This window comes from Zonotrichia leucophrys, chromosome 4 (assembly GCF_028769735.1).
Source record: "Zonotrichia leucophrys gambelii isolate GWCS_2022_RI chromosome 4, RI_Zleu_2.0, whole genome shotgun sequence".
Taxonomy (NCBI): domain Eukaryota; kingdom Metazoa; phylum Chordata; class Aves; order Passeriformes; family Passerellidae; genus Zonotrichia; species Zonotrichia leucophrys.
Genome location: NC_088173.1, coordinates 49881166 through 49904684, shown reverse-complemented (window position 1 = coordinate 49904684; position 23519 = coordinate 49881166). Strand labels below are relative to the sequence as shown.

The following is a 23519-nucleotide window of genomic DNA, read 5'->3' as shown; positions in this document are numbered from 1 at the left end:
CCTACTTGTGGAGATTAATTGCAGCAGAGAATATGCAGTAACACTGATTCTCCAGATGAGCTTCTCTACCTCCTGAACTGATTTGCTTTCTCTTACTCACCTCAATATGCCACTTACTGCTCAGGAGTTTTTAAGTTGTATTTCATTTTGCTAAAGTTAGGTTACCTTCACGCACAGCTCATGTGTGAGCTTTTGTTATGAGATGTGATGAGGAATGCTTTTGATGAATTGAGCATGGCTGCTGGATTCCCATCAGTAGGAAAATAATTTTTTTTCCTGTCCCATAGAGAGCTCAGCTTGTTAGGCTTCTGCCATTGTTGTAGTTCTGCATTCTGTGGCAATGTGATTTTTAAAATGGCCAAGTAACCTTTGACAAAGCTAACTAAAGGTAGATGCTCAAAAAAAAGGGAAAGAGGAGGAGGAAAATTAGCAAAGCCCTAAGGTTAAATCTAGTCTGTTCTTAACAGGAACCACAAATATTTTCCAGGCTTCACCTATTAATGTTTTCTTTCCTGAAATAATTGTCTTCATAATTGCACACAAAATACATGTTTTTGACTTATCTATCTTTTCCAATGATATATTTTGAGGAAATACTCCATTTTAATTACAAGAAAATGAAAGGTTCCTTTTTGAAAAGGCAGGAGTTTCTCCTTAGAAAACTGTGGTTTTGCTGTCGATGATACTCTATATTACATGAGAGTCTAGTCTTCCCTCTGGGAGCATTGTATCTGTGTACCACTCATAACCTTTCAATGCATGGGCACTTGTATAACTGTTGTGGTAACAGCAACAAAAAAAATCCCATAAACCTGCAGAAGAATTGCTGAGTGGTACGAAGTATTCTGGGTTCGAGCTGTTCTGGTTTCTACCAAAACCCCAATTACTTAGTTTTGTGCCCTTCCTGGTTGGAGTAAATTATGCAGCCCTCACATCTCGACATCAGTGAGTTATGTAGCTCTGTGCACACATCAATTAATTTTGGCCCCGTCAAGTTCCCACCTCCTGTGTGCTGCTTGCCCCGAATCGGGTTTGCATCTCGCAGTCGCCAGCAGTTCATCTCGCGCTCCCGGCAGCTGCACCTGCCCAGGCCTGCAGCCCTGCTTCAACTCTTCAACTCCCCCTCCTGCCTCTGCTCAACTCTTCACCCTCCTCCTCCTCCTGCTCCACGGCTTGGATCCTTCCTCCCGCTGAGTCCCTCCTCCTCTTCCTGCTCCACAGCTTGGATCCATCCTCCCGCTGAGTCCCTCCTCCTCCTGCTCCATCCTCGTGCCTTGCCAGGTGGTCACCACCTGATCCTGTTGCACCCAGCCCAGGGCAGTGGGGCTGGCCCAGAGGTGACCTGGCTGTCCTTATCGCTCTCTTCCCCATTTTCCAAGTGCACGTTGCAAGATTGAAGCTCCATCTTCTGGAATGGCCTGTGAAAGTCATGGCATGCTTGGAGCAGCCATCTCCAAATCCGTACCTGTGGTGAAGGCTGGATCACACAACATCCCACTGAGAAAAGCAGAAGCTTCTAGGTCTGTACAAAAAATGGTGTTGAGGAGAAGGGTGGTGCCAGCACCCATCCAAATCAGCCCTGCTGGTTAGCATGACGTGCAGGTGCCCGCATGGTGTGCCCCAGCAGGCTTCCCTAAGCAACCCAGAAGAGTTCACTTCTCTCCAGTGAGCAAAGACATCATGAGGGTTGTCTTGTTCCCTTACTGCCAGCCTCTGTGTGCAGCTTGGTTCTGAATTCTGAATTATTTTGGCCTGAAAGAAAAAGCATCTCTGTGAGAAGTGGGCAGAGTTGAAAAGCCTGGGAGGCAGCGTGATGTCCTGCAAACGAGAGAGGCCTCAACTTGCTGTTGTGTTCTGAGCACCCAGCAGCAGAACAGCTCTGCAGCCCAGCCCCTCACTAGGCCTTTTTCCTCCAGGAACACCAGATAGGTCAAAGCAGGCCCATTCCTCACTTTCTCCTGCTGATTTTAGCTCCTCAGGAACATGGGGAGGGGGAGCCTGGTGGCTTGCCAAGGTGGTGGCAGCAGAGCCAGAGCAGCCAGGCTGTGCCCAGGGTCACCACATAGGGAGGGCTGGTGGAGACCAGCTCTCAGTTCAATCTGCTTTTGTCTGCAGGGGCTGGAGGGAGCCTGACTCTCATCTCATGCCGAGGTTATAGAATATTTTCTCTCCTTTTTGTCTGTGTTGATATAGCCAGCGTGCACTGCTGCAACTGACTTGTGCTTTTTTTGTGCAGTTCCCAGCACATGTGGTCACCTTGGATAAGGTCCCTGGGCCTGATTGTAGCAAAAAAGTAATGATAGCATGCTTAAAACTTGGGCCTTCAACTACCACCATAGGTAAAACACAAAGCACTGGGGACAAACGGGAGAAAACACAGATTTTAGTCACTGACCAGAAACAAGTGTGTTCACTGTGTTGGATCTGCAGTTGTGTTTTGTGCCTTGGAACTGAGAGCCAGGCACTGGAGAGCTTGCTCCCAGCTGATTGGCACTGAGCATTGTCCCTGTCCCACCTGCACCACAGCCCTGGTCATTCATCAGTGGGAAGTTAAGCTGGCTCTAGAAGATGTTTAATTATCTGGGTGTCCTGATGAAACCTGCCTTGGTTTGAAAGAGGCACCACCGTACTCTTGTGAACATTTCTTGTTTCTTCAAAATAACAGAATTAGCTATGGGCATTTTCTTAAGAGCATGCAGAACACAATTGCAGTTTAATTCCACTCCCTCCAAGCCTAGTCTTGAAAAATGCAAATTTGTCTTTCAAGTGTGTTGGCAAAAAATGGCAACTTCCTGATGAACACACACGATTTAGACACTGAATTGTACACTGGTCAGGACATTGTCAGTGAGCTGAGTTCTTGGGTGGGTTCATCAGGACTGGAAAACAGCACAGTCTGCTGAGCAGGTATCAGTGGACAGCTTGTTTCTTGCTCTCTTCTGCAGGGATGCAGCATTGGCCACTGCAGACACAGGATGCTGGGCTGGTATTGACTTGTGGGCTTCCCAGCCGTGCTCTGTCCTTGCACAGCTCCATGCAGCACCACAGGACCCTGCACTTTCTGCTGAGCATTTTCATGGATTGGTTTAAAAATAACGAGATGTCTCTTCACATTCAGGATACATTTTTCCACTCTGAAGCACCACAACAGTCTTTTTAAAGAAACTCTAGGAAGGGTGTTGACTTGATCAGTGCTGTGCAGGAAGGAAAGCTCTTTCCTACTATTTTTTCAGCATGACTTTCACTGACATGATCAGGCTGGGAAAAGACTTATTGGCTGACAGCCCAGGACAGCCATGCAATATCTCTAGTCATCTGGAACTCAAACTAGTCTACCCAAGGGAGAACCATAACATAAAAACAATTTAGGTTACACACTGAATCTTATAAACATTGTTCAGTTTCTAAAAAATAGTTTAAATACTATTTATGTATATTTGCTGTGCATGGGATTATTGTATTTTGCTTTTCTTTTTTCCAAATGTTAAGAAAGGCTGGAGGATTTTTACTTTTTTTACTGTAGATGGTTTTCAAAAACCTTGGACATTTTTTTTATAAACATAGGGAAATAAGCTTCCTCCCTTCCTATAAATTTAAGAGTTTGGCCTCTCCTCTATATTGGATATAATTGCTTTATATATAGATAAAGTTTACTTTTTGACCCTGTCCAGAAAGATGTTTGAAGGGAGCTTCCAGAGGCCCCGTGGTCCCCCTCCTGCTCAGGACTTTCACCAGACCAGATCAGAGAGAGCTTGACTTCTTCTGCTGAGCCATAAAACCCCCAAAGGCAGAATTTCCACAGCCTCCCCAGTAACCTGCCCTGAGGCTGTGCTTCTCTTCTAGAAATATTTTCCTCCCATCCAGTCTGAACCCTCCATGCTGCCTGTTGTGGGCATTGTCCTATCTTACATTTTCCGTCTCTGTTTGCTCTGCCACCCTCCCACCCTCAGTATAAACTGAACACCCAAGTGCATCCCTGGCCTCTCTCTGTTGTTACCTTATTTTGCATAAGAAACCTCATCAGAGTGATCTGCTTGTGTGTAAGCATGTGCAGCTCTAATAACCTGGGATAAAGCAGCGTGGATCCACAATGGAAGATTCACTCCAATAAAACCCTTCTTTTCTCTCATTGTTGTCTTGTTGGAAGATCTGAACTTGGGATGTGTCCATTGCCACCTGTTCTTCTGCCAAGTCCTAACATTCCAGCACACCTTGCAACAAGTCCAGAAGTATTGTTTTAGGAAAATGACTGTGGTTCCTCTATGATTCCTTTTTTCCATAAACTGGTATTTCACAAGCTGAGTAGCCTTACTGTCTTTTCTTGTGCAGGTTCATGCTTTTGTGTAAACTGTTGATTATTTGGTGGTGGTGTTTTTGGGCTGTGGTTTTTTACTGCCTTGGTGTGCTGTAACTTTTGCTGTGACACTTTGATTGCAGGCCCTGCTGAGGCCGGGGCGAATAGACAGAATTATCTACGTGCCATTGCCAGACGCAGCCACTCGCAGGGAAATCTTCAGGCTCCATTTCCACTCCATGCCAGTCAGCGACGACGTCTGCTTGGCCCAGCTCGTGGAGCACACGCAGAAATACTCAGGAGCTGAGGTAAAACTTCTGCAGTCGGTGCACAGAGGGGGTTTAAAGTTGAACTCAAGTGTCCCTGGAGCTTTCTCGGAGCGCTGGTGGGAATTATGAAAGGGAATATTTCAGATATTCCTGTGTTTCTGCAATCTGGGGCTTTTTTACTTCAAGGTCCCCATCAGAGGAGTGGTGCCAGGGGAAGGGTCTCTTTCAGGGTGAGCCTTCATACAGTTGCAGGCAGCCTCATTAAGGACGTGCTGCCAGGACTGGAGGGAGGTGGAGGCAAGCTGTCCCAGACTTCTCAGACAGTTCCCCCACATCTCCAGGAATCTTTTGAGTGCAGGATTATGACTGAGAGCCTCAGGAGGAGAGAGGACAGATGGAGGTAAGAAACAGTGTAGGGGAATTGCAAATGAGTTGCATTGAAGCTTGTATTTTCCTATTCTGTATAATCAAGACTTCACAGCAGCATTTATTGTTATAGCTCATTGCTATTATTTAGCTTCTGACAGTGAATGTCAGACAATTATTTCCTGTCCTGGGTAGAAGGAGAAACTTTTTCAGATGCTGCTGCCTGGCAGTTGTAATAAGTATCAGTACATTAGTGGTCACCATTCTGCTCCCTGAATGTTATTCATGTCAGTGTCTCATGAAAGGATATTTCGTTCTTTCCTCATTTTAATTAATTGAGAGTAATTATATTAATTCAAAAATTCAAAGAATGCTAATAAGGTTGCCAAGCTGAGCTCTTGAAAGGTATGAAATACCAGAATTTCCACCTTGCTGTAGCCAGCCCTAGTGTCTGCATTATCCCACCATCTAATTACATAGCCACCTTCTGCTTTTTCCATAGCAGAGTGGAAAACGTGCTGTGCTTGCCTTGGCTCTCCATGTCTCTGTGTGCTGTTTACAAGGGCAGGGAAATAAGCTAAACTTTTGTCTTGGGTGACTGTGGAGAATTTGTGTGATTGCTTCGAGGCCCTTCTCAAAGGACTGGTGGTGCTCCCAGGCCAGGCTTCCTCTCATTTAGCTGTCACTTAGATGCTGCTGGGCTGGAAAATGCTGTGTTGCCTACTCATAACTTCTGGCTGGTGTGGGCACTGCTGTGTGTGCTGTGGGGTCATTTTGGGAAGCTGTGTCACTGCAGACACCAAAGCCAAACCCATGAGAGATTTCCTCCTCCACAGCACAGGGCAGACTGCACTCTGGGGATGAATGAATGATTGGAAGCTGTGTAGTGAGCAGGGCTGGTTTGTGTAGCACATCTCTCTGCCCAGAATGTGGGCTCTCACAATGAAAAAAAAAAAGGCAACAATGAAAAGGATTTCATGCTTAAATGTTGGTCTGGAAGACTGTCACAGCTCTACTGCTTCCATGTTTTGGAAGTAACAGTGTCATGTTTATATTTGGGGGACAGTGACCCAACTTGGGAAAATCTGTCTGCCTCTGGCTGAGTTACAAGCCTCCAAAAACATAAATATAAACATCTCCTCTGTCGCATATGGCAACTGTTGCCTTACCAGGCAACAACTGCAGTGCTTGTATTTTAGAAATTCCAAGCATATGGGGATTTCCTTTGGATCTGGATCAGCTGAAAAGCTAGTGGTGAATTCCAGTCCCTGGTTGATAATGAGTCACAAATGTCTTGGTGCTGGCTTTGTGCAGAATCAGAAATAAGTTAATGGGTCATTGAATGCCGCTACAGACTGCTTTCAGGGAAAATAAAAAAACCTGCCTGTTTCTAATATGGCATTTCTCATGAATTTTGTTCTTTTGCATCATGCAAAGTATTATAATAACTGGGATGTAAAGAGTAAATACAGAAAAAGCCTCAGTCAGGGTTCCTTGGAAGAATATATAAAGTCTGGATAGTTGGCACACACAGTGGCCAGTTTCATTAAAGCCTTTTCTTCCCAGTGTCTCCAGCTTCCCAGCTTTACAAATAGTTTCCGCTGCTGAATGGCAAGTTCCCACTGCACTGTTCTAGCCTTTGTTCAGAGGAAGAAATGGAAAATGCCTGGTTTTGTGACTGGAAGATGCTGCATGAATAGGGAGCTGCGTGTAAAGATGCGTCGAATCATCCTGACATGAGCTGAATAAACAGCCAGGAAAGTGGATAGTTCAGTGTGCATCTGGCTTCCAACTTGGCCCCTTTTCAGATCAGATACTTGTGTGTTTTTGCCTGTCATCGCTTATGACCAGTTATCTCTGTTCACCTGCTGGATGTACGTTTCTCTTAATGACTGCCTTTAAAGATACATCAAGATAGCAAAATGGGGTGATTACTTCCCACTGTTTCATGTGAGGGAAGGTGGAAGATAATTTATGAGGGTGAATTACAGTCTCCTTCTCTTGTGTGTCAGTGAAGTCTAATAAGAAAAAAGACATTAGATGAGCAGTGTCTATACAGTTAACTTTTAGGTTGAAGAAATCCTCAGCTTTCTGGAAATAATTGAATTTGAGTGCAATCTTCATTTCCAGACCTTTCTGAAGTCGTGCTCAGCAGCAGTACTTGGGCTCCTCTTCAGGGATACTGCATTTTATTTTGGGCCAAATTGCAGGAGGTCCAACTTTTATAAAACTGATAATTTTTTAATGGTTTTGCATAATTAGAATGTCTGTGCTCTGAGCTTGTTCACAGTTTGATCACAGCTTTTCCTAGAGCATTTTCACTGTTGTACTTCATGCTGAGAAGTTTTATCTGTTTCATTTCCCACTGAAGTAGGGATAATTAGAGATCTGACCACAGAAGTATTTAAAAGCAATGTTTTAAAGTACGAGCAGTGTTAGTTTTTTGGGTTTCATTTGCTTGTTTTTATGGTACTGCCACAGCCAGCTATCCTTAGGAAAGATGGGCTTTCCACAAACTTAGGTGCTCCATTTTTCAGTTTGGGGTTAGACAAGCAAGGGAAAAAGAAGAGAGTGCTTCCCCACTGGAGAAATATTTTGTTCAAGAAAGTAGGTGATAAAAAGGAAAATAAACCCAGCAGAGTGAGAGATGTTCTTTTATTGTCTGAGCTGCAGTCAGATTAAGCGTTTGTTGCAATTTAAAAGGCAGAGAGGGAGGTTTTAGGTGGAAACTGAAATAAAGTGTTGAGTTGTTTTCAGTTTCAAGTTGGTTGGAAGTAATAAAAAATTAAATAATCTGGGTATGATGACAATATTCCTCAGATGAGTGTGCTTATAAAAGTAAGATAATGGGGACTGACTGCTTTTAAATTGGTGGAAAGCAGGTCATGGTGAAAGCCAAGGCTGGCATGGTTTCTATAGTATTATCAGTTTCCATGCTTACAGGACACAAGAGTAGAGCAGGAATCTTGGAACCTGTAAATCTTTCACTGGTTCTGAATCGAAGTGGAGCAGTTAATGTAAAAAATATCTTTCTCACTTTGCAATAACTCGCAATGGGAGCCCAGAAAATGAAAGGGAAGAAAAGCAAGCTGATGAAGATTTGCTCTGGCTCAAATAAGAGCAGATGTGATGCCAAAAAGATTTGTGCAGCAGCAAACTAGCTGAAATCAACTCAAGTCTTTGACTCTTAAAATATGTATTCCAAAACATGCTTGTTCTTGTTTACCAGATATTGACATATTTAAACTAGTAACTTTAATTAAAAACACCCCCAAACAACCAGACTTCTCCAAAATCCTCTGTTTCATGCAGAGGAAGATAGTAAGTTCAAAAGGAATGAGGATGTGTTCCACCATAGGTTCACAGGAAGGTAAACCTCTCTCTTTTAAGAGACAGGGGAGGATTTGTCTGTTTAGTAAAGAGCATCTACAGTAGAGGAGAGAGAGGGTTTAGATGTAGGGAAAAAAATGGACATTCAAAAGATATGGATGTGTTACCTTCTTTACATTTAGCTGTACATGAAGGAAAAGATCTTCCTGACTTAAGGAAAAGGCTTTCTGCTTAACAGTATTAAAGGGCAGTGGATTCAATCCTATGTAGTACCTGAAGTATTACAGTGAAATGTAACTTTTCAAGGTGAGGAATGTCATCAAATTGAAATGTAGCAAGATTAAGGCCTCAGATGAACCTCTGATGTTTCTCTTGGACTGGTGCAGAGGATCTGTTAATTTATGTCACTCATTGAAAAGTGAGCATTTTTGTGTGGGTGGATGAGGAAAAGTCTCAGCCTTTATCCAATAGGGGTAGCATGGGATCACCTCCTTCCTACACACATTTATCAGCGCTAAGGATGTATTTGGCACAGGTGGCTGGAAGGTGAGGAAATACCTGGCATTGGGAATGTTTTCCAAATGTTATGTTTGGGATAAACGAGATGAATCACCGGAAAGGAAGTCACTAACTACCCAGGACTTCCCATGGGATTTTGCCTGCTGCTGGTGTCACCGGAGGCTCCTACGTGCGGAATGTGCTGGGGCACACTGGGAGTGAGGGCACTGTGAGCACCTGGGGATGGCACTGGCGTGGCAGTGCTGAAAGCAGGACTTGGGGGCATTGCTCTGCCTCTCCCTGCTCTTTTCAGTCACTTCGGAAAGTTCTGGTTCCTGTTGCCCATTTGTCAGAGGTGTTGCCCAGAGTGGGTGGATTTTCATCATGTTGTGTCTCAGCTGAGGCCTGATAAAGTGCTGTGTGCTCTGACCTAGTGAGGGTGTAGAGCATGGCTGGCAATCAGCACATTTATGCCAACCATAAGGTTTGGTGTAGAGGGGAGTATTGGCACTGAAATTTATGCATGGCGAGCTCATCTGGGAAAGAACATTTTCTCCTTCAGTGAGATAATGATTTGCTAATAGTTGAATCAAGCAGGGGAGATTTAATGCATCTGGCTGAAGGGACATTAGTGTTTCTGAAAAGGTCAGACACATTAACAGCTCAGGAGGACACAGTCGAAACTGCTTCCTAAGGAACTCAAAGAACAGTGATCCTCAGAGGAACTCGGGCAAAAAAGCCAGGAGGAATTTGAATGAGCACCAGCCAGTGCTGAGGTATGAAATTTTGCTTGCTTCTCAAACCTGACTTCTTTTATTCCCCATAAAACCCAAAAAGCTGATATTTTGATTCTTTAAATGCCAAAACAGTTCGGATGCAGGAACTTACAGCTGATTTCAACATGTTTTTCTTCATTAACTACTTTAAAAGTATTGTCACCCAGGTAAGTGAGCACTCTTGTGTTTGCTTTTGCAGGGTTGTTTTGTATTGTGTCCAGTGTCTGGAGAATGAACGTGAGTAGGAGCATCACCTGTGTCAGGAGCAAGCTCCCTTCCCTTGAGCTTGCACAAACCAGCTGTACTTTCACTAAACCAACTGAGGCCAGGGGAGATGCCTGGCTTTGCCAGCAGCACCAACTGTGCTGTTTGCCTCCTTTCCCTGTGTTCTCCTTCCCATTTTCCCACAACCTCACCCATGGCAGAGTAAGCAGGAGCTCCCAGTTGCTCAGGGTGGCAGAGGGGTGCATGCTGCCAGCACAGCAGGGCACTGCTGAGCTGCCACTGGCACACAGGCTTATAAAAGAGGGACCTAGGCCCAGCCTCTGTCAGCCAGCTGTACTTGCCCTCTGCTCTTGCCTCTGGCTTTGCTGCTTTATTGTCCTGGGCTTGGCTGCAATTCCCAGCAATGGAAAAACATGTTGCTCTTTAAAAGCAGATGGGAATTCATTCCTGAAGGAAAAAATATGTCTCTTTAGCCTACTGCTATTGTTTTCTTTGAGATTTATTTTTTGCCTGTGAGTTATTTCTAGCAACTTTTAATTTAATTTTTTTTTAATCAGACAGTGGGGATTATTCTTCACTGTCTTAAAGCACACGCTCTTAGTATAGCAGTGATCACAAGTGGGGGTATGGAAAGTTCAGAGTGCAAATTGCATTTGCAGTGATCAGGAAGGAATTGAAAGTGTTGGCTTATTTCTGCCTTTTGAAGTACTTTCATTGGTGTAATACAAATGCTTATATCAGCTCAGAGTTGACAAATAGGCTTTTATGTTAAAAAAAAAAAAAGGAAAATAAAAGAGAAAAAGTGTGTTTTTGCTCACACTGACCTGTTTTTCTGATTTAAACCTGTAGTGCTGGCACTTGATCTCATAAGTTATGATGTGTCACGGGGTATGTGGTTAGGAGCGAACTTGCTGCTTGGAGTTTGTCTCAGCTCTAGTCCTAAAGTATAAGACAAGGTGTACAAATTGGAGAAAGTCACCAAAAAGTTACTGCAGTTCAGAGAAAACTTATTCCTGGTCCTCTACTCTTATATGACAACTTCAGGGCCACATCCACTCAACATACACAAGTCACTGTAAATACTGAGTATTTAGTATAGTAGTAAAAGGTATGTCTGAAGTTTTCTTGTTTCATTGATTTGTATCCACTTTTTTCTTAAACTGGGCTGGGTGGGGAAAGTAAATATTCTTACATATTCATTGCTATTTCTCATGGCCTTAAGATTAGCTAGTGTCTGACTTGCTTAAGTGCCTATTAGGATTAATTTTAGTAGTATTCAATGTCTGACTGTCCATCCTCATTGTTCAATTTCTCTTCCTTTACATGTATATTCATTTTCCCCCTGGATATGCTGCATTAAGAGGAGGGCCAAGTTGATTGGAGGGATGGAGCACCTTTCCTGTGAGGAAAAGCTGAGGGAATTGGGATTGTTCAGCCTGGAGAAGAGAAAACTTTGGGGTTACTTAATTGTGGCCTTCCAGTACTTGGAGGGACCGTGCAAGAAGGGAGGAGTGTTTGCAGGGCTTGTAGTGACAGGACAAGGGGGAATGGCTTCAAACTGAAAGAAAATAAGTTTGGGTTAGATTATGATGAAGAAATTGTTCCCTCTGAGGATGGTGAGGCCCTGGCACAGCTTTGCCCAGGGAAGCTGTGGCTGCCCCATCCCTGGTGGAGCTCTGAGCAATCTGGGACAGTGGAAGGTTGCTCAGATAGTGTCCATGGCAGGGGGGTTGGAAAGAGGTGATCTTTAAGATCTCTTTCAGCCCAGGCTGTTACATGATTCTGTGATTTCAAGGAGGTAACACATTCCAAGGCATGATGTCCAGCATCTGTTTGGCCAGGAGAGCTGCAGGAAGTTCCCCACTTCTGCAGTGAAATTACTTTCCATCCTTAATAGAATCAGCCCTCCAAAACCACGGGTTGTACTTGGTCAGTGACATCTGAAATGGTTCTGATTGTGATCTTAATTAGCACTAGGGACATTTAGATGTAGTACCTGAAGGCTAATTCAGGATGTTTATACCAGATGAAAGCATCCAGAGGAACACCTTGTGCTGACCTACTTGTGTTTCTGGGACCGTGCCAGTTCAATTGCTGTCATGGTAGAAGAAATGTTAATGAATGGCAGAGGAATAATAGGGCCCAGGTGTAAAAGGCTGTTAATCTACCTGGCTATTGTTGCTGTGAATGAAGAACATGTTATTTTAATGGCAACACTGACTGTTTACACTTCACTGAACGGCAAAGATTGGCGAGCTGGGGCTGTGTGTGTGAATTAAAATGTCTGAACATATATTGGTATCTTTGTGTGCAGGGAAAATAGGATGTTTGCTTTTGGCAGTCATCTGCAAAAAGTAATTGTTTCTGTTGCAAAAATTTGGAACCTAATAATGAATAATAATAACTAAAAAAAATCAAATCACAATAGGGTGTGAATTTCTTGAACAATAAATGTACCTAATTTCAAGCTTAAATGCTCTCACTAGTCAAACTACCATTGTGTAGTACGTGCAGCAACTATTCAGTTTCCATTGCTTTCTCCCATGATAGAAATGATATTTCACTTGTGTAAAGTGAATTTTGAGTTTGTTTTCTGAGGGGTGATCATTGATAAAACATTTGGAGTGGGAGAGTTTTTTTGTTTCTTCCTTAAGTTTTTGACTTAAATGATTTGCTTTGATACTTCCTGTCCCTAACAATGTGTGTAAGGCATAGGCATTAGTTATTTGAGTTCAAAAATGCACTCTTCTATATTCCTTTCAAAGAGGTTTTGATTATGTGTAATTTTTTTTTTCTTAGTGAGATTTTTTGGGGGTAGAATAGTTGAAATGTCTGCTTTTGTTCCACTTGCTTTTTTTATCCACAAACTCTAGCAATGGCATTGTTGGAGCTAGTGGCTTTTTGGTGAGATTAAGCTTCTCAGTGTTAATTCTGAAACCATTTGAGAAGTTGTTGGTAATTGTCACTGATGCTGAATGTGGGAACAGGGAATCTTGCAGCCAAACCTCCATTGTCAAACGGGGCAGTTTTCATTCTTGCCATGTAACTTCTGTTTTCCAGAGCCCTGCTGGAAGCTGATGGGCACAAGCACTGCTGTAGCTCAAATTTTTGCATAGCAGAAGTTGCAAGTTGTTATTTCCAAGTTATCTTTTATGGTTACCCTTACATACATATGGAAAAGCTTTGGATTGCCTTTGGCAAAAGGTTTAAGAGGTTATTGGCAGATGGAAGCAGCACAATAACAACTCTGCAGCAAATTATTAGCTATGTTAGAAGCAATTCCATGGTCTGTTTTACTTTTTAATTAAACTTTTTTCAGACTATCACCTAGTTCTCAGCTTAGGCTTTTTGTTTCCTGTCTTTGAGTAATGAAAATGTCAAGGATAGCTGGGTAGGAAAAAAGCCTTTCAGGTCCAGTCTTGTGTAATTTGTCCATGGCATTGCATGTATAGAAGGGAGCCATCGGATCTGGCCTGACCACTTGCAGTGGGAGAAAACAGAGCAAACCCCAAGATGACTGCAAGTGCTAATTGGTCTTGACATCCCCATTGTCAGGAAAGGAGAACCAAGAGTGTTTTGTCCAGTTTAAAAGAGCTGCTTTGGGTTTTGTTTGATGGTTTATTTTCTTATTTTGGGAAGTTGGGGATGGGAGTTATTTTCTCAACGTAATTGGCATCTTACAGACGTAGCGTTTGTTACTTCATTCCCTAGCAAACAAAGTGAATTTGTGATAAAACTAGAAAACGACTATTACATTAACACTGCACAGTGACACACACTGTTGGAGGGAAAGGAGGGGGAGAGCAGCAATTTGTCCTCTGTTTTGTCCTCTTGCCCGCTTTTCAGTGGGATAAACCAACTTTGTCTTTTTCCAGAACTGCTCCCAGTGAGCTCTCATTCAATGATAAACCAATGAAGAGGGGGCAAAAAAAATTTTACCCAGCTCATAGCTCAGACTCTGTTTGTGAGTCTGTATAAGGAGAACTTTTTCTGCTCAGTTTCTTCAGCAGCTGGGTTTTGTTGTTCAGCTGGGGATGAGGGACCAAAGAGCAGGAGCCAGCAGGATGGGTTATTGGGGATTTTTCCCATGACAGGCAAGGACAGGGGCTTGAGTATTCATCATTGCCACAGGGAAGCAAAAAACACCCACCCCAAACCCAAAAGCCACGTGCCACTTGTGTTTCTGGTTACCTGTGCCAAGTGCTGGTCGTGGCTGTGTACTTGGGGAGAGGGGCTTTGGGGGGTCCTCTTGCCAGGGAGAGCTGAAGGGCTCATCACAGGCTCCTCATGTCATGGGATCTTGCCATTTCTGTGGTCATTTCTGTGTTATATGAACCATGGGAACCAAACTGCGCTCCTTTGTTAGCATAACAGAATTTGCAAGGCAGGAAAATGAGCACAGTGGTTTTCTGTAAAAAAGGGAGAGCAAAACTTTTCTTGATTTTGACTTTTCTAGTTTAAGGCCTGAGGACTTCCAAAGAAGTGTTGCTGGCAGTCTTGTTTTAATATTCAAATAGCAAGAGCTCATCATAATGAGATGTCAGCTCTCAGAAGTGGAATATGGAATATAGTTGAAATGTTAAAAACTGAAAACTTGCTCTTCATTTCTAACATTTGTCACTACTAAATTTATTAAAGTATTTGTGAAGTAAGCTGACAAACCTGGGGTTTTGGGGGATTTTAGGAGATTTTTAGGCATATAGTTATCTGTATAAAGACCTTTCTCTTCTTGTTTATGATTTTCTTCACAAGAAAATGTTCATAAATATCATGGACTTACCCTTATAAAACAGATTCTGCTTTTTCCTCTTCTTTGTTATGTACTATCTTTGCACTCCTGCGCTAAAAAAAAAATTTGTTTATTTATTAAAATAATCTATAGTTTATCATCATTAAACCATGTTTATTAGTAACAATATTTATAGAGGAGCAGGAAGAAAGGAAAAAAGAAGTTTGAAATTAATTTGTCTTCTGTCAGTGCTTGGAAGTTGGAATAAGAAAGGGAACTGGAGCACTGGGACAGTATCTTACCCTAGGCTAGTTGTTTACCATTAAAGAGAGAGCTTGCATGCGGGAGGGAGTGTTATGTTTTGGACTTACTTCCTTGTAACTCATAAATCTTGGCTGTATAAACGTTCAGTCATTAATTAAGGCTTTCAAATTAATCTGTTTCCTGACTGGACTTGGCTGGTTTTGCATAGAGCAGTGCTGTTGCCCAATCTCCCAGTTTCGGAGTGCTCTCCAACGTGTGCTATGGGAGGATGGTGTTTATTGTGGAGAGTTAATGAACAGCACCAAAGGAGGGAGGGGGAGCCCTGGGTTACCAACATGTGCAGGAAATAGGGTGCTGGAATCAAAATGGGATTGTGCACTTTAATTGCTTCCCTTACTTCAAACAATGGCAAAAGTGGCTATTTTATATTGATAAATGTCAGGCCTAGGCAGAAGTATTTTTCATTCCTTTCATTATTCTTACATAGTGTTCTGGTTTTGCAGTTCAGCCAGTTTACTCAGGGTGATGTATAAATACAGCCAAAACATCTCTCTCATGTGATGGAAAAAGATTTCAACTTGTGTTAGAGACTTCTTAAAAATTATTGGTAGTATTATCACTCGGGTGCTGCTCATCTGAGATTTGTGTCCTACTTGTTTTAGCCTTTTTTTACAAATGTGTAAATGTGTGTGTATATCTATGTGTGTGTCTCCTTTCTTACTTATGCAGGCAGGGAGGAGCTTGTATCATACATCATCATACATTTAATATTTCTCAAATATTAAGTATTTTCAGAAATTCATCCTGGAGATGTGCCACTTTTTGTAGGCATTTCAAACAAAAGTATTTTCATTACCTGGGTATTAGATATTAATTAAAGCAGTCAGCTTCCTTCAGTTCTGCATGTGCAAGGGATTTCATAAATAACTTGTAAGGTTTAGAATAGCCATATAGAAGAAGAGGGTGGTGAGGGGGGCCTGGCACAGGATGCCCAGAGAAGTTGTGGATGCCCCGTCCCTGGAAGTGTTCAAGGCAAGAATGGATTGGGCTCTGAGCAACCTGGTCTGGTAAAAAGTGTCCCTGCCCATGACAGGGGCATTAGGACAAGACAATCTTTAAGATCTCTTCCAACTCATACCATTCCAGACTTTTTTAGTATAAATGATTTTTCCATGACCAGGAAAACCTCTTGCCTTTTAATGGTGTCAAAGTGAAGGTGTGTTTTCAGTGTCACTTAGTCCCAAACTAAGCCATTCCAAATATTTCCAGGTCTTTTCAGTGTTGCTTTTTACAGATTGCTACTGGGAGGCATGTGTGAGGAGCACTGGCCAGAGGAATCCCTCTGCTTTTAATCAGCACTTTGAAAAACTCAGTGTATCTTCAATGCTAATGTCAGCACATGAAACAACAGCCTCACCTTTAAGAACAACTCTGCCAATCTTATGTGTTTTTGGAGCAGGAAAAGAGATTTTTGTGAAATTTTTTTCAATAGCAGCTTCATCTCTAGAAGTTTGCCACAGACACACAGCATCAAAGATGTGCAGGCAGTGAGTGACCCACTGAATTGGGCAGGTGTGGAAATCCAGGTGGGCTTGTGGTGCTGGGTGAAAGTACCATGTGGAGCATGATAGCAACACTTGCTAAATATAAACCATAGCATTGAGAAACTGTGGTAATAAATCTCTTATTCCAGTATACATTTGATTGGAGACAGTCCTGGGCTTGCTGGGAGATAGGATGGATTGTTGGATTGTCTCGTTGGTTTCTTCTTTCTTATGGATTTGATAAATCACTTGACACATAGTATTTGGTAATAAGTAAACTGTATTTCAAAGCCTGAAATGATGCCTGGGTGACATTTATAATTTGAAATCTCTTGTTACATAAGACTTGACATTCACTGTTGTGTTCAGTGGTGTCTGTGTGCAACCTGAGGGGCAGAACAAATGACAATTCGCCTTATTGCTTGCCATATACAGGGTAGGACTGGTTTTGCCCTGTGCAGATTCAAAATTAGGAGCTCCACTCAAAATACCTGTAGGCCTTTATTACAGATGGTGTGTTTTGTGGCTACCCATTTATTCTGGGACCTGTTTCCTGAGGGCTGTTCCCTGGAGCTTGCATCAAGCCCCTTGGAAATGGCTGCTGCTGGTTTCGGTGCCATCCCAAACCTCTACTGTACAGCAGAAGTCATTCTGCCTATTAAAAAAGGGCTTATAGCTAAATAAATCAAGTAAATAAAGGGATCAGTTCATGTGGTGGTGGGAGCCATGATCAGTGACCACTCCCTGCAGCCCAGGAGCTGCTCTGCTCATCTGACATCCCCAGAGCTCTCCAGGCTTTCCCAGCAGAGCCAGTGCAGAAACCCGAGCAGGATTCCCTTGTGATCATTGCTCCTGCTGTGGTTTCCCAAGGTGAACAAAACAATGATCCTGGTGTTAAAATGATAAACCAAGTCCAGTCCTAGCCCAGCCAGGATCTGCACAGGACAGGTTGTTCCCTGTGAGCTGGAACAACGCTGATAACATTTAGCAGGAATAGCAAATACACATTAATATTTGCATTGTGATAACAGGAAGAGTCTATTTTGAGGTTTATACTTGGTACTAATAATTCATCCTTGGCTTTGAGATCATTCTTGAAAGAAAGTATCTGTTTCCTACAGAAACAGTCTTTCTTGTATGTCTCTCATTTTTCAAACAGAGAGCTTTTAGTCACTTTATTTTTACCAATTGAAATCCAGCAGTTTTATTGTACTAATATTTAGCCTGCCAGGACTTTTTAGCACCAGATTTTTTTCCTTTGAAAATAGTGAGGGGCTTTTTGCTGTTTGTTTCTTCTTAATTCATATGCAATATTTAAGGAAAGCTTAATTAATCCCAGCATGCAGGGAGAGGGGAAGGAAACAGTGCTCAGCAATTGAGAATATATTTAGCTACATTTATACAGAAGTGATTGTATTACCTAAAAATCCCTTTTTCTTTATTTTTGGATGAGTTTGGGGGCTAGGAAAGGAAGGCAGGCATGGGCTTGGTAAAAGAGGTGGAGGGGGGAAAAATGCTTCCAGGGATCCAGAAAAGAGAAATATAATGAGCTCTGTGTAGAGCTGAAGCAGGTCCTGCTCTTGAAAGTTCTTGAGTCAGAGGTTAGACTTCAATTTTAGGAGGTTTGCAATGGCTGGAAAAGCTCTGGAAGTAGAATTCTATTCTCAAGGTGTGAATGTAGGAGCAGGCTGATCCTGGATAGGAAGGCCAGTTCTTGTTACTGTTTTTTATTAAAATATTTTGTTACTTCTGCTGCAAATTAACATCGGTTTGAACATTTTCTCTCTTAAGTATTGTTAAGTCTTCCTCATTAAAAAAACATTTCCTCAGTAATAATAGGTTCCATATGTAGATGTACTGTGTATGTAAAGTGATACATATTAATATAGCAATTGCCCATGAAAATGTGTTTTTTTGCTTTTCCACCATGTAATGACCCTTCCTGCTCCTGCCCCCAAACAAGCAGAACAACAAGAGGGCCCTTTGAACGGAAATGTGCAGTTTTAAAGCATTTTCCAGACCCGATGTTTTCCGAGCTGGAGCGGAGCTGGCAGAGGAGGCCGGCAGAGATGGATCTCTGGCTGCTCCAGGAGCAGCCTGACTGCAGAGCAGGGTCAGGCCCGGGCTGGCTGTGCCTGACAGAGAGTGCTCCCAGGTGCTTCAGCTGGGCCCTCCTGCAGGAGCCTCTCTGACAGCAGAGGCTCACTCAGGTGCTTCCAGCTGAGCCCTTGCTCAGTGCCTTGCTGAATGCCAGCACTTTACAGTGCTCTGCACTTCTTCTCACAAACCTGTGGGTAAAGCCTTCCTTAAAAACCCCCTTTTCATTTTTAGAGAGCTACAACAGTATCCTAACATCTGCCTGTAGAAACAACACCCAACCTCCATTTCATTTCCAATCCAAACCTCCAATCCATTTCATGATTTTATTCATTTCATAAAATCATAGAGCTTTAAAAAGCCAAGTTACCTTGTGAAATCTCTATTTTTTTAAATCTTTATGCATTTAACAAAAGGAATATTTCCATGTGTTCTAGTTAAGTGTTGGAACATGATGCAGTAAGTCAGTTTGGCTGAGGAGATGTTCTCCAAGTATCCTGCAGCAGATGAGCTTGCCAGCTTCCGCAGGGAGAGGAGGTGGGGGACAGCTACAAACATTCTTCACTCCTGCCAGTTGTGAGTTAAAAGAATATCAGAACCATTTCCCAAAGCAACAGGGACACAGCAAATTTTTCTTCAACCCACAGGTTGATTGGAAATGAAAAAAACAATTCAAATCCTGAATAAGATTAAGTGGTAATCCAGAATAAGATTAAATGGTCTCATTACTTACATGGGAAAAATGTAGATATTAATTTTACTTTTATAAATTTTGCTTCAGACTTCCTTCTGATAAAAAATTATTCAGAAGCACTAAATTAAATTATTTCTTTAGTTCTGTATCAGTGACTTAACTTTTTACATTAGAAACAGGATTCGGAATGTTTCACCTTGGAAAGATTTTTAAAATTTCAATTCAAAATGACTTTTTCAATTTTGTTGCTAAGTGGAATGGGTGAGGTTGAATTTGACCCTTTATTTATTTGGCTGCGCATTAAATAATATATTCTGCTTGGGAAATATTCTACACTCTATTCAGCAGAATAGAATGCTTCTGCAGTTCTGCTTTTGGATGCACTTAAAATTAGAGGGAGTTGGTTTTATGAAACAGAGAATAAAAAAGAGTGGTTTTTCACATTTTGATAGATATACTCCAGCATCAACATCTATTTTCAGCTCTTTTGCTGAAAGCAAATTTATAATTCTTTTGCTAAGAAAACTGAGCAGCCTGGACTGATAATTTGCTGGCTGCACTTGTACATGGACCCAGGTGTTCATGTTCTTCTGTTTATATTGACTCCACAGTTGAAAGATAAGACTTTCTGTCTCAGGTGGAAATGGTGAAGTTGTAGGAAATAGGTTTCCTATTCAGAAAAAAGAATATTTAGTTGATCTGTATCTCAGAACGTATTCTGTTTGGAAAATGTATTTAAATGATTGTGTGATTATACATAGTTGTGGGCGACTAATCTAGTCTGTTGCTGCAGGTCATGGGAATAGTCATAAAAAGTATTTACTGTGGATGTGAACCCGGATGTGTGCTTTCCCGACATGTTTCCCATATGGTCTGTAAGTAAACAGTAAATCCGATAGAGAAGAGCTGAGGAAAGAGAGGAAGTGGGTACGTGGGGATTCTGCAGCATTAAAACCCTGCATGGTTTGAAGCCCTAGCTTGTTTTGTCTCTGAACAAAAAAAAAAAAAAAAAGAACAAGTCTAAACAGAACAAAGATGCTCTGAAGACCTAGGGACCTAGGAACCCACAGAGATTCAGGCACTGACAAAAAAAACATAATTTTTTTATCAGAAAAGCCTTGGTAGAAGTGCAGAGTCGAGTGGCCACCTCTAGAAATGAGTTGCTATTTGCCCACCTACACTTATGGCTGTGGCAGAGCCTGGCATGCATCTGCAGACTGCAGCCTGCAAATTCTTTTCCTGAAACCAAAAACTAGTTTTAGGGGATTGCTGGTTCCATTTTGACAACTCACCATTCATGTCAGACATGTGATTCCCCCTTGGTCCTCTCTGCTTGCTTTGGGAAATCCGAACAGAGGAGGCAGGGATGTGTCAGATGGTCTCAGTGAGTGTGGATGAGGGTCTGAAAGCACTGCAAAAATGCCTTTTTTTATTGCAGCTGAGGAGCACACAAGAAGTCCTGAGTTGCAAACTCTGTACCCTGGATGTGTGAGTGGGAGGGTAGGAGTTGTGCCTGGCAGGAGAAAAACTGTTTTCACACTGCCATTTCAATATACATGAGAAGTTTCAATCTCTACTCAAATATTTGCTCTGTGTTTATCTGTTTTACCTGATTTACCTTTAAAGCCGTCCCAAGTCTCTGAATTGTGGTTTCTCCATACTTGTAGCCTAAGCAGGCCACCATGGCAATTCCTCTGTCACTGAAAGAGGCCATTTCATAGCTCTGGTATCTCAGGCTGGGAAATTTTCTCTTGGATACAGCTCACACAGGCTTTCCATGCCCTGCCATCCCTGTGATTTTCCTGATTTTTGTCTTCTTTCACAGACTAAAGAAAGTACAAGTTTTCAGTGGGAAATGATTGGGAGATTAGAGAGAAGTTGGCTCCAATCCAAAGGGTGGTGAGATATATTAGAGCAGTTTGTAAGATAAAGCCAAATCTCTATTCTCTGTTACCTTGTGAGACTCCAGCCTAGGGCTAAATGCAGCCACAGACGAATGCTCTTGTACTTCTGAGGGCACGTCAGTGTGAGGAAGTTATCCTGGAATGAGATAGGCTGTGAATGTAAATGCAGTAGCTGCTCCAGCCTAACATCCTGTGGAGACAAGGCCTTGGTGAAGTGGCTAAAAGCAGTGGAATGACTCCAGTGGCAGCTGAGGATGCTGAGCCCCCTCTGCATTCCCCCCTCAGCAGCCAGCCCTGCAGGCAGAGATGGGCTGGACACCATCTCCCAGGCCTTTTCTTTTCCAGTAGGGATACATGATCTAACCATCTTTGCAATGGCTGCTTTTCCTGTCATTGTGGAAATCAGATTTATTGCTCATGTTATCAACTGTCCGAATGAGGTGGATGAGGTGATGGCCAGCAGTGTTACCATAGGTGAGCACAAAACATAGCTTAACACTTGCTGTCATGGGGAATATTTTATCTCTGCCTTCTCTTACTGTTTTTTGTCATTCCTACAGATTATCACTCTGGCTTTGATTGTCTCTGTGGGTATCTAGGGTCTCTTAGTGTGTGTTTGTAGTGCTGGAGAGATCAGTGTGTGCACACATTCTTCCTGTGGTACTCTGGGAGTTAAAACTCACCTTTTTTAATGCTTGAGAGGTTGCTACACACCAGTTTTTAGGCCTCTGTGGTGTGTTTCAGTTGTTACCTATTCTTTATGGTCTGCTGGAAATGAGTGTTTATTTTTAAAATGCCTTTTCCCAGATTAAATAGAGCATTAATTAGTGCGTGAGAGGAACAGGGTGCATTATTCCACCGCAGCTTTCCATGGCATTGAGAGCTCATTACCAGATGTAGAGATCATAAACAAACACACATGGCTGCTGCATGTAAATCTCCTGCAGGAGAAATTACTGCTGATCTCTCCTGATTACATCATTTTGTCTTCCAGCTCATTAATACACTTTTGACCATGGAGACTATTTAGGTGCTAATAACTCACAAAGCAATATACAGGAAAGTATTAGCTTTCCATATTTGTTAAACATATTTCCATCTGGAATTCCTGTCCATGGTCTAGACGACTCTTTTTTTTTTTTATTTTTTTAATTTTGGAAGAGTAGTTGTGGAGTCAAAAATTTTCCTTGATAATTAGTGTTTGCTTCCACAAGGTCTATAGCAGGATATACAAATAGTCTTCCCAAAGCCACATGAAGATGATGATACAGAAATTAATCTGAAATTACTAGGCCAAAGTCTTTGCTGGCACAATCCCCAGGGGAGTTGTGCCAGCAGGTAAATTGGCTTAAGGATGAATAAACTTAATGAAATCTGGGAATTACTAATTTAGGACTTGATCCTGCCTGTTACTGAGGAATTGGATCCCACTGCAGTAACTCCCATGGCAGTCCCTGGAATCAGTCCCTGCCATGCCAGGCACTGCAGTGGCTGCTGTAACCCCTCCGCTGCTGATGGTCCGTGAGGTTTGGGACATGAATGAGCGCTGACCTGAGGAAGGCAGCTCATCCCAGCTATCAGCAGAGCTTGCTAGGTGGTGACAAAGGAAATTCATGACAGACCCAAGACTGTAATCCTACATTCAGTCCCTCTCAGGGATTGTCAGATGGCTGACTCCTGTTAATAGTGACTTTTGCCTAACTCTACCTTGGCAGGTAATGTTTCACATAGTCTGGTGGAAAAGACCTCTCCCACATTTCTCATCCCTTTCCCAAACTCTCCAAGGGCACCAGCCACACACTGCCTGAGCAGCTGACCACAGCAAAATGACCTGGCAGGGATGAGTAGCCTTGTACCAGAGTTTCTTCCTATTTTCCTTTTACTGGAGACACCAATATATAAAAAATAGGTAGAAATATAAAGCACCAAAGGAATGTGACACACTGTCATTAATGTCAACTTCTTTCTCTGACCAGAGCATGAATTGTAGCATTTGTAATTTGATTGAATCCTGCATTAAAATCTGTCTCTACTTCTGATAGTGGATGTTACTGAACCCAAAGTTTTGCAGAGCCACCAAGTACCATCACCTTAAAGGCAAAAAAGGTCTTGTTTGTTCATGGTACTTGTCCTGCTCAATGACTTATAGTTTCCATTTAGCTTCCAATTATTAAAAGCAGATAAGGGGTTTGGAACATATTTAAGCATGTGCTTTACTTCAGTGGTGTTTGCTGACGTCAGAGGAACCCAAACCAGATGCCTGTGTGTTTTCAGGGATGCTTTCTTGAAACAAGGGGAGAGGAAAAGAGAGGAGCCTCTCCTTCCCTTCTTGGCTCTCCTCTTTTCATGTGTGAGTAACACACTGTGCGCCTGGTTTTGTTTAAATCCAAGGATGGCAAACAACCACACTCTGTGAAAACTTCCTACTTCTTCCCATCCTTCTTTATGGTTTGTTTTTTTTTCTTTTTGCTATTGATATTTGGGAACCTGTGGAGACAAAGTGATGTGAAACTTGGAGGTCTGACAGAG

The 23519-nt window shown here is 42.4% G+C and overlaps 1 protein-coding gene across 1 annotated transcript in view; it reads left to right on the top strand.

The window, feature by feature from the left end:
* AFG2A (AFG2 AAA ATPase homolog A) overlaps nucleotides 1-23519 on the top strand; it is a 162760-nt gene that overhangs the window by 122958 nt on the left and 16283 nt on the right. Inside the window, 1 exon segment of the mRNA XM_064711589.1 lies at nucleotides 4438-4602. Coding sequence (XP_064567659.1) covers nucleotides 4438-4602 — 165 coding nt within the window.